This window comes from Oncorhynchus keta, chromosome 3 (genome assembly GCF_023373465.1).
Source record: "Oncorhynchus keta strain PuntledgeMale-10-30-2019 chromosome 3, Oket_V2, whole genome shotgun sequence".
NCBI lineage: Eukaryota > Metazoa > Chordata > Actinopteri > Salmoniformes > Salmonidae > Oncorhynchus > Oncorhynchus keta.
Genome location: NC_068423.1, coordinates 32,199,468 through 32,213,611, shown reverse-complemented (window position 1 = coordinate 32,213,611; position 14,144 = coordinate 32,199,468). Strand labels below are relative to the sequence as shown.

Sequence of the window (14,144 nt, the reverse complement as noted above, 5' to 3'; positions counted from 1 at the left end):
TTCAGGTCTGGGGTTTTAGACTCGGTGTGGAGTGAGCAGCTGAACTGTGAGAGTTCAGGTCTGGGGTTTTAGACTCGGTGTGGAGTAGAGCAGCTGAACTGTGAGAGTTCAGGTCTGGGGTTTTAGACTCGGTGTGGAGTAGAGCAGCTGAACTGTGAGAGTTCAGGTCTGGGGTTTTAGACTCGGTGTGGAGTAGAGCAGCTGAACTGTGAGACTTCAGGTCTGGGGTTTTCGGTGTGGAGTAGAGCAGCTGAACTGTGAGAGTTCAGGTCTGGGGTTTTAGACTCTGGAGGGACGGCAGGTAGTCTAGTGAGCAGCTGAACTGTGAGACTAGTGAACTGTGAGGTAAGGTCTGGGGTTTTAGACTCGGTGTGGAGTAGAGCAGCTGAACTGTGAGAGTTCAGGTCTGGGGTTTTAGACTCGGTGTGGAGTAGAGCAGCTGAACTGTGAGTTCAGGTCTGGGGTTTTAGACTCGGTGTGGAGTAGAGCAGCTGAACTGTGAGAGTTCAGGTCTGGGGTTTTAGACTCTGTGTGGAGTAGAGCAGCTGAACTGTGAGAGTTCAGGTCTGGGGTTTTAGACTCGGTGTGGAGTAGAGCAGCTGAACTGTGAGAGTTCAGGTCTGGGGTTTTAGACTCGGTGTAGTAGAGCAGCTGACTGTAGAGAGTTCTGAGGTAGTCTGCAGGTCTGGGGTTTTAGACTCAGGTGTGGAGTAGAGCAGCTGAACTGTGAGTTCAGGTCTGGGGTTTTAGACTCGGTGTGGAGTAGAGCAGCTGAACTGTGAGAGTTCAGGACTGGGGTTTTAGACTCGGTGTGGAGTAGAGCAGCTGAACTGTGAGAGTTCAGGTCTGGGGTTTTAGACTCGGTGTGGAGTAGAGCAGCTGAACTGTGAGAGTTCAGGTCTGGGGTTTTAGACTCTGTGTGGAGGGGAGTGGTAGTCTGAACTGTGAGAGTTCAGGTCTGGGGTTTTAGACTCGGTGTGGAGTAGAGGGGAGTGGTAGTCTGGATTTATGGTCTGGGGTTTTAGACTGTGTGGAGGGGAGTGGTAGTCTGGACTTATGGTCTGGGGTTTTAGACTCGGTGTGGAGTAGAGGGGAGTGTTAGTCTGGACTTAAGGTCTGGGGTTTTAGACTCTGTGTGGAGGGGAGTGTTAGTCTGGACTTAAGGTCTGGGGTTTTATACTCGGTGTGGAGTAGAGCAGCTGAACTGTGAGAGTTCAGGTCTGGGGTTTTAGACTCGGTGTGGAGTAGAGCAGCTGAACTGTGAGAGTTCAGGTCTGGGGTTTTAGACTCTGTGTGGAGTAGAGCAGCTGAACTGTGAGAGTTCAGGTCTGGGGTTTTAGACGGTGTGGAGTAGAGCAGCTGAACTGTGAGAGTTCAGGTCTGGGGTTTTAGGTCTGGGGACTCGGTGTGGAGTAGAGCAGCTGAACTGTGAGAGTTCAGGTCTGGGGTTTTAGACTCGGTGTGGAGTAGAGCAGCTGAACTGTGAGAGTTCAGGTCTGGGGTTTTAGACTCGGTGTGGAGTAGAGCAGCTGAACTGTGAGAGTTCAGGTCTGGGGTTGTAGACTCTGTGTGGAGGGGAGTGGTAGTCTGAACTGTGAGAGTTCAGGTCTGGGGTTTTATACTCGGTGTGGAGTAGAGCAGCTGAACTGTGAGAGTTCAGGTCTGGGGTTTTAGACTCGGTGTGGAGTAGAGCAGCTGGACTGTGAGAGTTCAGGTCTGGGGTTTTAGACTCGGTGTGGAGTAGAGCAGCTGAACTGTGAGTGTTCAGGTCTGGGGTTTTAGACTCGGTGTGGAGTAGAGCAGCTGAACTGTGAGAGTTCAGGTCTGGGGTTTTAGACTCGGTGTGGAGTAGAGCAGCTGGACTGTGAGAGTTCAGGTCTGGGGTTTTAGACTCGGTGTGGAGTAGAGCAGCTGGACTGTGAGAGTTCAGGTCTGGGGTTTTAGACTCGGTGTGGAGTAGAGCAGCTGGACTGTGAGAGTTCAGGTCTGGGGTTTTAGACTCGGTGTGGAGTAGAGCAGCTGGACTGTGAGAGTTCAGGTCTGGGGTTTTAGACTCTGTGTGGAGTAGAGCAGCTGAACTGTGAGAGTTCAGGTCTGGGGTTTTAGACTCGGTGTGGAGTAGAGCAGCTGGACTGTGAGAGTTCAGGTCTGGGGTTTTAGACTCGGTGTGGAGTAGAGCAGCTGGACTGTGAGAGTTCAGGTGTTCTCATGCCTCCAATATGTATTAGTTGATTCTCCTCTGTACTGTAGGTCAGACTAATCTTTATGAATCACAGTATTTGATGTCCTCTCAGTCTGAGATACTGATCCATTTTCTTCATAGAGCAAATGTTAACTAACAAGATGCATCAATGTTTGTCTCTCTTTCTCTTCCCTTCCCTCTCCCCGTTTCCCTCCCTCTCCCCGTTTCCCTCCCTCTCCCCGTTTTCCTCCATCTCCCCGTTCCCCCCCCCCTCTCCCCGTTTCCCTCTCCCCATTTCCTCCCTCTCCCCGTTTCCCCCCCCTCTCCCCATTTCCTCCCTCTCCCGTTTCCCCCCCTCTCCCCGTTTCCCTCCCTCACTACGTCTCCACCCGGTTCCCTCTCTTCAACAGGGGTACAGTTGCTAGCTCTGCTCGTCCCCACCCTGGTCTCCTATCTCCTGGATGACAAGGCCTTCTCCTCTGCTCCTCCTGCCTCCAAGGGCCTACATGAGTTTGCTCTCCAGAACCTGATGCGGATCGGACCCCTCTACCCAGCTGCCTTCAAGACAGTGATTGGAGCTGCACCTGAGCTCAAGACCCGCCTTGAGTCGGCCGTCAGAGCCAATCAGGCGAGCAGCAAAGCCAAAGCAGCAGCCCTATTGGCCCAGCCAACTGTGCAGGCCGCGCCCACCATCAAACTCAAAACAAGTTTCTTCTAAATATCCCTGAAATGCAGAATACTTTATCATCCTGGTGTAATGTCGTCTGATACGTCTCTAAGATGTTCTTTATTTAACTTGGTTCTCGGTGGATGAGATTTTTCTACTTAGTTTTCTTGAAGTCGGCAGGTAGTCTAGTGGTTAGAGTGGAGGGACAGTAGGTAGTCTAGTGGTTAGAGTGGAGGGACGGTAGGTAGCCTAGTGGTTAGAGTGTAGGGACGGCAGGTAGTCTAGTGGTTAGAGTGTAGGGACGGTAGGTAGTCTAGTGGTTAGAGTGGAGGGACGGCAGGTAGTCTAGTGGTTAGAGTGTAGGGACGGCAGGTAGTCTAGTGGTTAGAGGGGAGGGATGGCAGGTAGTCTAGTGGTTAGAGTGTAGGGACGGCAGGTAGTCTAGTGGTTAGAGTGTAGGGACGGCAGGTAGTCTAGTGGTTAGAGGGGAGGGATGGCAGGTAGTCTAGTGGTTAGAGTGTAGGGACGGCAGGTAGTCTAGTGGTTAGAGGGGAGGGATGGCAGGTAGTCTAGTGGTTAGAGTGTAGGGACGGCAGGTAGTCTAGTGGTTAGAGTGTAGTGACGGCAGGTAGTCTAGTGGTTAGAGTGTAGGGACGGCAGGTAGCCTAGTGGTTAGAGTGTAGGGACGGCAGGTAGTCTAGTGGTTAGAGTGTAGTGACGGCAGGTAGTCTAGTGGTTAGAGTGTAGGGACGGCAGGTAGCCTAGTGGTTAGAGTGTAGTGACGGCAGGTAGTCTAGTGGTTAGAGTGTAGGGACGGCAGGTAGCCTAGTGGTTAGAGTGTAGTGACGGCAGGTAGTCTAGTGGTTAGAGTGTAGGGACGGCAGGTAGTCTAGTGGTTAGAGTGTAGGGACGGCAGGTAGCCTAGTGGTTAGAGTGTAGGGACGGCAGGTAGCCTAGTGGTTAGAGTGTAGGGACGGCAGGTAGCCTAGTGGTTAGAGGGGGAGGCAGGTAGTCTAGTGGTTAGAGTGTAGGGACGGTAGGTAGCCTGGTGGTTAGAGTGTAGGGACGGCAGGTAGTCTAGTGGTTAGAGTGTAGGGATGGTAGGTAGTCTAGTGGTTAGAGTGTAGGGGCGGTAGGTAGCCTAGTGGTTAGAGTGGAGGGACGGTAGGTAGCCTAGTGGTTAGAGTGTAGGGACGGTAGGTAGTCTAGTGGTTAGAGTGTAGGGTCGGCAGGTAGTCTAGTGGTTAGGGTGTAGGGTCGGCAGGTAGCCTAGTGGTTAGGGTGTAGGGACGGCAGGTAGTCTAGTGGTTATAGTGTAGGGTCGGCAGGTAGTCTAGTGGTTAGGGTGTAGGGACGGCAGGTAGTCTAGTGGTTAGGGTGTAGGGTCGGCAGGTAGCCTAGTGGCTAGAGCGTTGGACTAGTAACCGAAAGGTTGCAAGATCGAATCCCCGAGCTGACAAGGTAGAAATCTGTCGTCCTGCCCCTGAACAGGCAGTTAACCCACTGTTCCTAGGCCGTCACTGAAAATAAGAATTTGTTCTTAACTGACTTACCAAGTTAAATAAAGGTAAAATAAATATTATAATAATAAAGTATGTAAATATCATTAAAGGGTGTTTTAATATCCACTTCCACAACCCCTGTAGAGAGAGTTTTCTGCTTTTGATGTCATTTGAATGTATTGTTACAATTTTAGAGATGGATCTCATTTTTACATCTTAAATGGCATGCTATTCCCTATGTAGTGCACTCCCTTTGACCAGAGTAGTGCACTCCCTTTGACCAGAGTAGTGCACTCCCTTTTGACCAGAGTAGTGCACTCCCTTTTGACCAGAGTAGAGCACTCCCTTTTGACCAGAGTAGAGCACTCCCTTTTGACCAGAGTAGTGCACTCCCTTTGACCAGAGTAGTGCACTCCCTTTTGACCAGAGTAGAGCACTCCCTTTTGACCAGAGTAGTGCACTCCCTTTGACCAGAGCAGTGCACTCCCTTTTGACCAGAGTAGTGCACTCCCTTTTGACCAGAGTAGTGCACTCCCTTTTGACCAGAGTAGTGCACTCCCTTTTGACCAGAGTAGTGCACTCCCTTTTGACCAGAGTAGTGCACTCCCTTTTGACCAGAGTAGTGCACTCCCTTTTGACCAGAGTAGTGCACTCCCTTTTGACCAGAGTAGTGCACTCCCTTTTGACCAGAGTAGTGCACTCCCTTTTGACCAGAGTAGTGCACTCCCTTTTGACCAGAGTAGTGCACTCCCTTTTGACCAGAGTAGTGCACTCCCTTTTGACCAGAGTAGTGCACTCCCTTTTGACCAGAGTAGTGCACTCCCCTTTGACCAGAGTCGTGCACTCCCCTTTTTGACCAGAGTAGTGCACTATTTAGGGAATATAGGATGCCATTTGGGACTCTTTCCATTGAATATAAGGGACCTACTTCAAAAGAATTTAACTGAGTATAGTTTGTTCTGTATTTGCTTCCTTATTGGTCTGACGTCATCATTCTGCGCGGACTCTTGTACTCCGTGAGTCTTGGTTACAGCGTTTGTTAAGGCTGATGTGTCAACATGGCTGTGTCCACTGTAAGACTGGGTTCACTGATGCGGATGTTTGTAATGGAATGTGTTTGTTGCATGTGGAAACTTGAGCAGAAAATGGGTCTACCTGTAAGTAAAAAGGGTCTACCTGTAAGTAAAAAGGGTCTACCTGTAAGTAAAATGGGTCTACCTGTAAGTAAAAAGGGTCTACCTGTAAGTAAAAAGGGTCTACCTGTAAGTAAAATGGGTCTACCTGTAAGTAAAATGGGTCTACCTGTAAGTAAAATGGGTCTACCTGTAAGTAAAAAGGGTCTACCTGTAAGTAAAAAGGGTCTACCTGTAAGTAAAAAGGGTCTACCTGTAAGTAAAATGGGTCTACCTGTAAGTAAAATGGGTCTACCTGTAAGTAAAAAGGGTCTACCTGTAAGTAAAAAGGGTCTACCTGTAAGTAAAAAGGGTCTACCTGTAAGTAAAAAGGGTCTACCTGTAAGTAAAAAGGGTCTACCTGTAAGTAAAAAGGGTCTACCTGTAAGTAAAATGGGTCTACCTGTAAGTAAAATGGGTCTACCTGTAAGTAAAATGGGTCTACCTGTAAGTAAAATGGGTCTACCTGTAAGTAAAATGGGTCTACCTGTAAGTAAAATGGGTCTACCTGTAAGTAAAATGGGTCTACCTGTAAGTAAAAAGGGTCTACCTGTAAGTAAAATGGGTCTACCTGTAAGTAAAATGGGTCTACCTGTAAGTAAAATGGGTCTACCTGTAAGTAAAATGGGTCTACCTGTAAGTAAAATGGGTCTACCTGTAAGTAAAATGGGTCTACCTGTAAGTAAAAAGGGTCTACCTGTAAGTAAAATGGGTCTACCTGTAAGTAAAAAGACCCTGTAAGTAAAATGGGTCTACCTGTAAGTAAAAAGGGTCTACCTTCGATGTTCTTGTCTTGAGGCTTTAAACGTCACCCAAGACATCCTTTTTAATAATACATGATCCTGTGTATTAAATAGACCTCACAGACCAGTCCTTCACAACACATTAAATAGACCTCACAGACCAGTCCTTTACAACACATTAAATAGACCTCACAGACCAGTCCTTTACAACACATTAAATAGACCTCACAGACCAGTCCTTAACAACATCCCCTGTTTGAGAGAGACAGAGTTCTACTGAGGAACATTACCTGCTATGTGATGATCCATGCTAACATGGGATGCATGACTTCTGACGGAAAAAATCTACGGGAAAGATTGTTTGGAAGATGAAGTAATGATTTAATATTCTTTTTTGATTGCCTGTAAATAGTTGGTTGTTATTTAAAGGTAAATATAAAGATACATTTAAAAAAGGACCTGAAAAATCAGATTGTGAACTTCACGAGTGGGATGATAATGTCAACAAAACAATGTTACGCTAACAAGGCATATCAACTCATGAGTCACTACCCAGAGTTGATGAAGTCACTACCCACAGTTGATGAAGTCACTACCCACAGTTGATGAAGTTACTACCCACAGTTGATGAAGTCGCGTACTACCCACAGTTGATGAAGTCACTACCCACAGTTGATGAAGTCACGTACGACCCACAGTTAATGAAGTCACTACCCACAGTTGATGAAGTCACTACCCACAGTTAATGAAGTCACGTACGACCCACAGTTAATGAAGTCACGTACGACCCACAGTTAATGAAGTCACGTACGACCCACAGTTAATGAAGTCACGTACGACCCACAGTTAATGAAGTCACGTACGACCCACAGTTAATGAAGTCACGTACGACCCACAGTTAATGAAGTCACGTACGACCCACAGTTAATGAAGTCATGTACGACCCACAGTTAATGAAGTCACGTACGACCCACAGTTAATGAAGTCACGTACGACCCACAACTAATAAAGTGAAACCACTACCCACAGTCAATAAAGTCAAACCACTACCCACAGTTAATAAAGTCAAAACACTACCCACAGTTAATAAAGTCAAAACACTACCCACAGTTAATAAAGTCAAACCACGACCCACAGTCAATAAAGTCAAATCACGACCCACAGTTAATAAAGTCAAACCACGACCCACAGTCAATAAAGTCGAATCACGACCCACAGTTAATAAAGTCAAACCACGACCCACAGTCAATAAAGTCAAATTACGACCCACAGTCAATAAAGTCAAATTACGACCCACAGTCAATAAAGTCAAACCACTACCCACAGTTAATAAAGTCAAACCACTACCCACAGTTAATAAAGTCAAACCACTACCCACAGTCAATAAAGTCAAACCACGACCCACAGTCAATAAAGTCAAACCACGACCCACAGTTAATAAAGTCAAACCACGACCCACAGTTAATAAAGTCAAACCACGACCCACAGTCAATAAAGTCAAACCACGACCCACAGTTAATAAAGTCAAACCACGACCCACAGTCAATAAAGTCAAACCACGACCCACAGTCAATAAAGTCAAACCACGACCCACAGTTAATAAAGTGAAACCACGACCCACAGTTAATAAAGTGAAACCACGACCCACAGTCGATAAAGTCAAACCACGACCCACAGTTAATAAAGTCAAACCACGACCCACAGTCAATAAAGTCAAACCACGACCCACAGTCAATAAAGTCAAACCACGACCCACAGTTAATAAAGTCAAACCACGACCCACAGTTAATAAAGTCAAACCACGACCCACAGTCAATAAAGTCAAAGCACGACCCACAGTCAATAAAGTCAAAACACGACCCACAGTTAATAAAGTCAAACCACGACCCACAGTCAATAAAGTCAAACCACGACCCACAGTTAATAAAGTCAAACCACGACCCACAGTTAATAAAGTCAAACCACGACCCACAGTTAATAAAGTCAAACCACGACCCACAGTCAATAAAGTCAAACCACGACCCACAGTTAATAAAGTCAAACCACGACCCACAGTTAATAAAGTCAAACCACGACCCACAGTCAATAAAGTCAAACCACGACCCACAGTCAATAAAGTCAAACCACGACCCACAGTTAATAAAGTCAAACCACTACCCACAGTTAATAAAGTCAAACCACGACCCACAGTCAATAAAGTCAAACCACGACCCACAGTCAATAAAGTCAAACCACGACCCACAGTCAATAAAGTCAAACCACGACCCACAGTCAATAAAGTCAAACCACGACCCACAGTCAATAAAGTCAAACCACGACCCACAGTCAATAAAGTCAAACCACGACCCACAGTCAATAAAGTCAAACCACTACCCACAGTTAATAAAGTCAAACGACGACCCACAGTTAATAAAGTCAAACCACTACCCACAGTTAATAAAGTCAAACCACTACCCACAGTTAATAAAGTCAAACCACTACCCACAGTTAATAAAGTCAAACCACTACCCACAGTTAATAAAGTCAAACCACTACCCACAGTTAATAAAGTCAAACCACGACCCACAGTTAATAAAGTCAAACCACTACCCACAGTTAATAAAGTCAAACCACTACCCACAGTTAATAAAGTCAAACCACTACCCACAGTTAATAAAGTCAAACCACTACCCACAGTTAATAAAGTCAAACCACGACCCACAGTTAATAAAGTCAAACCACTACCCACAGTTAATAAAGTCAAACCACTACCCACAGTTAATAAAGTCAAACCACTACCCACAGTTAATAAAGTCAAACCACGACCCACAGTTAATAAAGTCAAACCACTACCCACAGTTAATAAAGTCAAACCACTACCCACAGTTAATAAAGTCAAACCACTGGGAACAGTTAATAAAGTCAAACCACTACCCACAGTTAATAAAGTCAAACCACTACCCACAGTTAATAAAGTCAAACCACGACCCACAGTTAATAAAGTCAAACCACTACCCACAGTTAATAAAGTCAAACCACTACCCACAGTTAATAAAGTCAAACCACTACCCACAGTTAATAAAGTCAAACCACTACCCACAGTTAATAAAGTCAAACCACTACCCACAGTTAATAAAGTCAAACCACTACCCACAGTTAATAAAGTCAAACCACTACCCACAGTTAATAAAGTCAAACCACTACCCACAGTTAATAAAGTCAAACCACTACCCACAGTCAATAAAGTCAAACCACTACCCACAGTTAATAAAGTCAAACCACGACCCACAGTTAATAAAGTCAAACCACTACCCACAGTTAATAAAGTCAAACCACGACCCACAGTCAATAAAGTCAAACCACGACCCACAGTCAATAAAGTCAAACCACGACCCACAGTCAATAAAGTCAAACCACGACCCACAGTCAATAAAGTCAAACCACGACCCACAGTCAATAAAGTCAAACCACGACCCACAGTCAATAAAGTCAAACCACGACCCACAGTCAATAAAGTCAAACCACGACCCACAGTCAATAAAGTCAAAGCACGACCCACAGTCAATAAAGTCAAACCACGACCCACAGTCAATAAAGTCAAACCACGACCCACAGTTAATAAAGTCAAACCACGACCCACAGTCAATAAAGTCAAACCACGACCCACAGTTAATAAAGTCAAACCACGACCCACAGTCAATAAAGTCAAACCACGACCCACAGTCAATAAAGTCAAACCACGACCCACAGTCAATAAAGTCAAACCACGACCCACAGTTAATAAAGTCAAACCACGACCCACAGTTAATAAAGTCAAACCACGACCCACAGTCAATAAAGTCAAACCACGACCCACAGTTAATAAAGTCAAACCACGACCCACAGTTAATAAAGTCAAACCACGACCCACAGTCAATAAAGTCAAACCACGACCCACAGTCAATAAAGTCAAACCACGACCCACAGTCAATAAAGTCAAACCACGACCCACAGTTAATAAAGTCAAACCACGACCCACAGTCAATAAAGTCAAACCACGACCCACAGTTAATAAAGTCAAACCACGACCCACAGTCAATAAAGTCAAACCACGACCCACAGTCAATAAAGTCAAACCACGACCCACAGTCAATAAAGTCAAACCACGACCCACAGTTAATAAAGTCAAACCACGACCCACAGTTAATAAAGTCAAACCACGACCCACAGTCAATAAAGTCAAACCACGACCCACAGTTAATAAAGTCAAACCACGACCCACAGTTAATAAAGTCAAACCACGACCCACAGTCAAAGTCAAACCACGACCCACGGTCAATAAAGTCAAACCACGACCCACAGTCAATAAAGTCAAACCACGACCCACAGTTAATAAAGTCAAACCACGACCCACAGTCAATAAAGTCAAACCACGACCCACAGTTAATAAAGTCAAACCACGACCCACAGTCAATAAAGTCAAACCACGACCCACAGTCAATAAAGTCAAACCACGACCCACAGTCAATAAAGTCAAACCACGACCCACAGTTAATAAAGTCAAACCACGACCCACAGTTAATAAAGTCAAACCACGACCCACAGTCAATAAAGTCAAACCACGACCCACAGTTAATAAAGTCAAACCACGACCCACAGTTAATAAAGTCAAACCACGACCCACGGTCAATAAAGTCAAACCACGACCCACGGTCAATAAAGTCAAACCACGACCCACAGTCAATAAAGTCAAACCACGACCCACAGTTAATAAAGTCAAACCACGACCCACAGTCAATAAAGTCAAACCACGACCCACAGTTAATAAAGTCAAACCACGACCCACAGTCAATAAAGTCAAACCACGACCCACAGTCAATAAAGTCAAACCACGACCCACAGTCAATAAAGTCAAACCACGACCCACAGTTAATAAAGTCAAACCACGACCCACAGTTAATAAAGTCAAACCACGACCCACAGTCAATAAAGTCAAACCACGACCCACAGTTAATAAAGTCAAACCACGACCCACAGTTAATAAAGTCAAACCACGACCCACAGTCAATAAAGTCAAACCACGACCCACGGTCAATAAAGTCAAACCACGACCCACAGTCAATAAAGTCAAACCACGACCCACAGTTAATAAAGTCAAACCACGACCCACAGTTAATAAAGTCAAACCACGACCCACAGTCAATAAAGTCAAACCACGACCCACAGTTAATAAAGTCAAACTACGACCCACAGTTAATAAAGTCAAACCACGACCCACGGTCAATAAAGTTGGTTTTTCACCTATTCTACACTTTTTTCCCCACTTCTGTTTTTGCTCCAAATGTTACTGAGTTAATGTGTTTTTCTTGTACAACTGCACACAGAGGTTGAATCAGGTGTAGGATATCAAACTACAATGAGAGCTCAAAGCTCCTGGCCCAGAGACGGTTATGGTGACCATTTACAGCTATTGGAGAATGTATCATGTCAATAAAGTTTCCTCGTGTATTACATTTTAATATTTCTGACAATTATATTGCTGTGCCATATAGGCTACTGATAATAGTGTATCGTATAGTTAGTTATATGTGATGGGCTGACAAGGTACAAATCTGTCGTCCTGCCCCAGTTAACCCACTGTTCCTAGGCCGTCATTGAAAATAAGAATTTGTTCTTAACTGACTTGCCTAGTTAAATAAGATAAATAGAGAAGAGATGTTTTTGAAAGGTTATCAATGAGGAGATTAATGCCCTGGGGGAACGGGATAGCGTTTGATTGGATTTGTTTTGAAACCGGGCGTGAGCCATGTGCCCCGTCAAGAGCCGAGGGCTGAAAACAAGTGATGCACGTGAAGCGTGTGGAGTAATGAGTTCGGAGTAAATGTTTCCAAATGCAAAAGTGCTTTGCTCTTTATAAAAACAGATAATTTTACTTGGATTCTGTATGTATCTGAACTATACATCAGGCTTTTGTGCTTGACATTATTACCAACCCGGTTATGTTCGAACAGGCGGGGCCCGGCGTTTTCTTCCCTCGCCGCTTTCTCCAGGTGCAGCATACGGATTATCCGGTTCAGTCTAATCGAACTCCCTCAATGGGATCGACGACAGGGCGGTTGTGCGCTTGAAGACGGTATCTAAAGTTCCCCAGGCGGTCTGTGGATGAGCCTGTGCCGCTCCCAACAAGTTGTGTAGGTTCAAAATGAAAGATTTATTTTTACAACCAGCCGAGCCACGGCCAGTTCACCCCGTTATCACCCAGAAGGCGCGGTCAGTACAGCTGCATCAAAGCTGGGAGCCAGAGAGACTGAAAAACAGCTATCTGAAGGCCATCAGGCTGTTAAACAGCCATCACGAGCCGGTTCCACCCGGTTACGTTACCCTGCACCTTAAGAGGTTGCTGCCCCATATACATAAACTTGAAATCACTAGCCACTTTAATAATGTTTACATATTTTTTGCTTTACTCATCTCATATATATATATATACATACTGTAATCTATTTTAGTCTATGCCACGCAGACACTGCTCATCCTAATATTTATGTATTCGTTAATTCCATGATTTCACTTTTAGGTTGTGTGTATTGTTGTGAATTGTTAAGATATTACTACACTGTTATAAACTAGAAACACACAACCATTTCGCTACACCTGCAATGACATCCGGTGAGCATATATTTTATATATATATATATATATATATATATATATATATATATGTGTGTGTGTGTGTGTGTGTGTGTGTGTGTGTGTGTATGTGACAAATAACATTTGATTGACATGGGTCCTGCTTGTGTTTTCTCGGACCACCTCCACATCCTTATATGGTGTGGGAGTGATCACGTTCTCTGACGTCGGGTCGATGACGGTAAAGCTGTCAGAAAGTGCGCGCGCAGTTCCTCCAGAAGACTTGTCGACAAACCCGCGGTTTGTTTCTGCTCTTCCGCTCTCTCTTACCGTAGCTAAACTATATCTAGACCTCACGAAGGAGCAAGGACACAACAACAACAACGACGAGGAGATATCTGTTCTTGACCCGAACCGAGCCCGGCCATGGACGAACAGGCAGGGCCCGGTGTTTTCTTCAACAACAACAATAACTCGATTTTATCCGGTGTGGGGAAGGTACTGCTACCGGAGGGGGATGCAGGGGAGGCGGACAGGTCTCCGTACAGCATCCCGGGGATCCTACACTTCCTGCAACACGAATGGGCTCGTTTCGAGGTGGACCGGGCTCAATGGGAGGTAGATCGGGCCGAATTGCAGGTGAATTAACTTTATATTTAATTCACTTTCAGATGATTGAAAAAAAATAAAATTATAAATTATACTGCTAGCTGATTTTTTTTGTAACACGCTAGTCGTGTTTTTTTTTGTGGCACCAATGTGATTGTTGTGATTTAGTATTAGTTATCTTGTAACTAGTTAAGGCTGCAGCGCACCCTGGTCGGTTAGCATGTGCTAACTAGTTAGCCACTCTTTTATTGTCAAACAAGACGCTAACTAGCCTAGCTCTATGTATTTAGCTTGTTCTGGACGATGTTTAGTTTTACACGCTAGCTAACTAGTCGTTTTGTTCAAATAAACTAGTTAACTAAAAATGTTAACTAACCTAATGTACCGCCCAAAAAAATGGGACGTTTGTTTGCTAACTAGCTATTGAATAAACAAGCTAAAATTCCCCAAAAGGGTGGCTAACCAGTTAGCCAGCTAATAATGTAACTAACTGGTTGACTAGTCAATCTGTTCTCTGCTACTTGTTTTTTTTTTAGGTAAAATGCCATTTAAACAATCGTATTTGTGTGCAATTACATCCTGTGAAAGTATATATATGCCATCTCACCAACACAATGAATTGTATTGGTCACATACATCCATATTTAGCAGATGTTATTGCGGGTGTAGTGAAATGCTTGT

General features: G+C 44.9%; 1 protein-coding gene, 1 long non-coding RNA gene and 1 pseudogene across 24 annotated transcripts in view; 2 read left to right on the top strand and 1 right to left on the bottom strand.

Annotated features, from left to right (window-relative positions):
- Positions 1–4,486, top strand: part of heatr5b (HEAT repeat containing 5B) — a 151,887-nt gene extending 147,401 nt beyond the window's left edge. The window contains exon 39 of the mRNA XM_052496616.1: positions 2,593–4,486. Coding sequence (XP_052352576.1) covers positions 2,593–2,900 — 308 coding nt within the window. The 3' untranslated portion in view covers positions 2,901–4,486. The remainder of the gene's footprint in view (positions 1–2,592) is intronic.
- A 110-nt stretch (positions 4,487–4,596) lies between these two features.
- On the bottom strand, positions 4,597–6,560 carry LOC127915879 (uncharacterized). 23 transcript variants are annotated; one of them, XR_008092790.1, is made up of 4 exons: positions 6,419–6,560; positions 5,780–6,382; positions 5,612–5,737; positions 4,597–5,569 (listed from the first exon to the last, which is right to left on the bottom strand). It is a non-coding gene; the product is annotated as an uncharacterized LOC127915879 (long non-coding RNA). The 23 variants fall into 23 exon arrangements; XR_008092793.1 differs by having other exon boundaries at positions 4,597–5,737; positions 5,780–5,863; positions 5,906–6,382; XR_008092789.1 differs by having other exon boundaries at positions 4,597–5,737; positions 5,780–5,884; positions 5,927–6,382.
- A 6,554-nt stretch (positions 6,561–13,114) lies between these two features.
- Positions 13,115–14,144, top strand: part of LOC127906138 (striatin-like) — a 55,243-nt pseudogene continuing 54,213 nt past the window's right edge.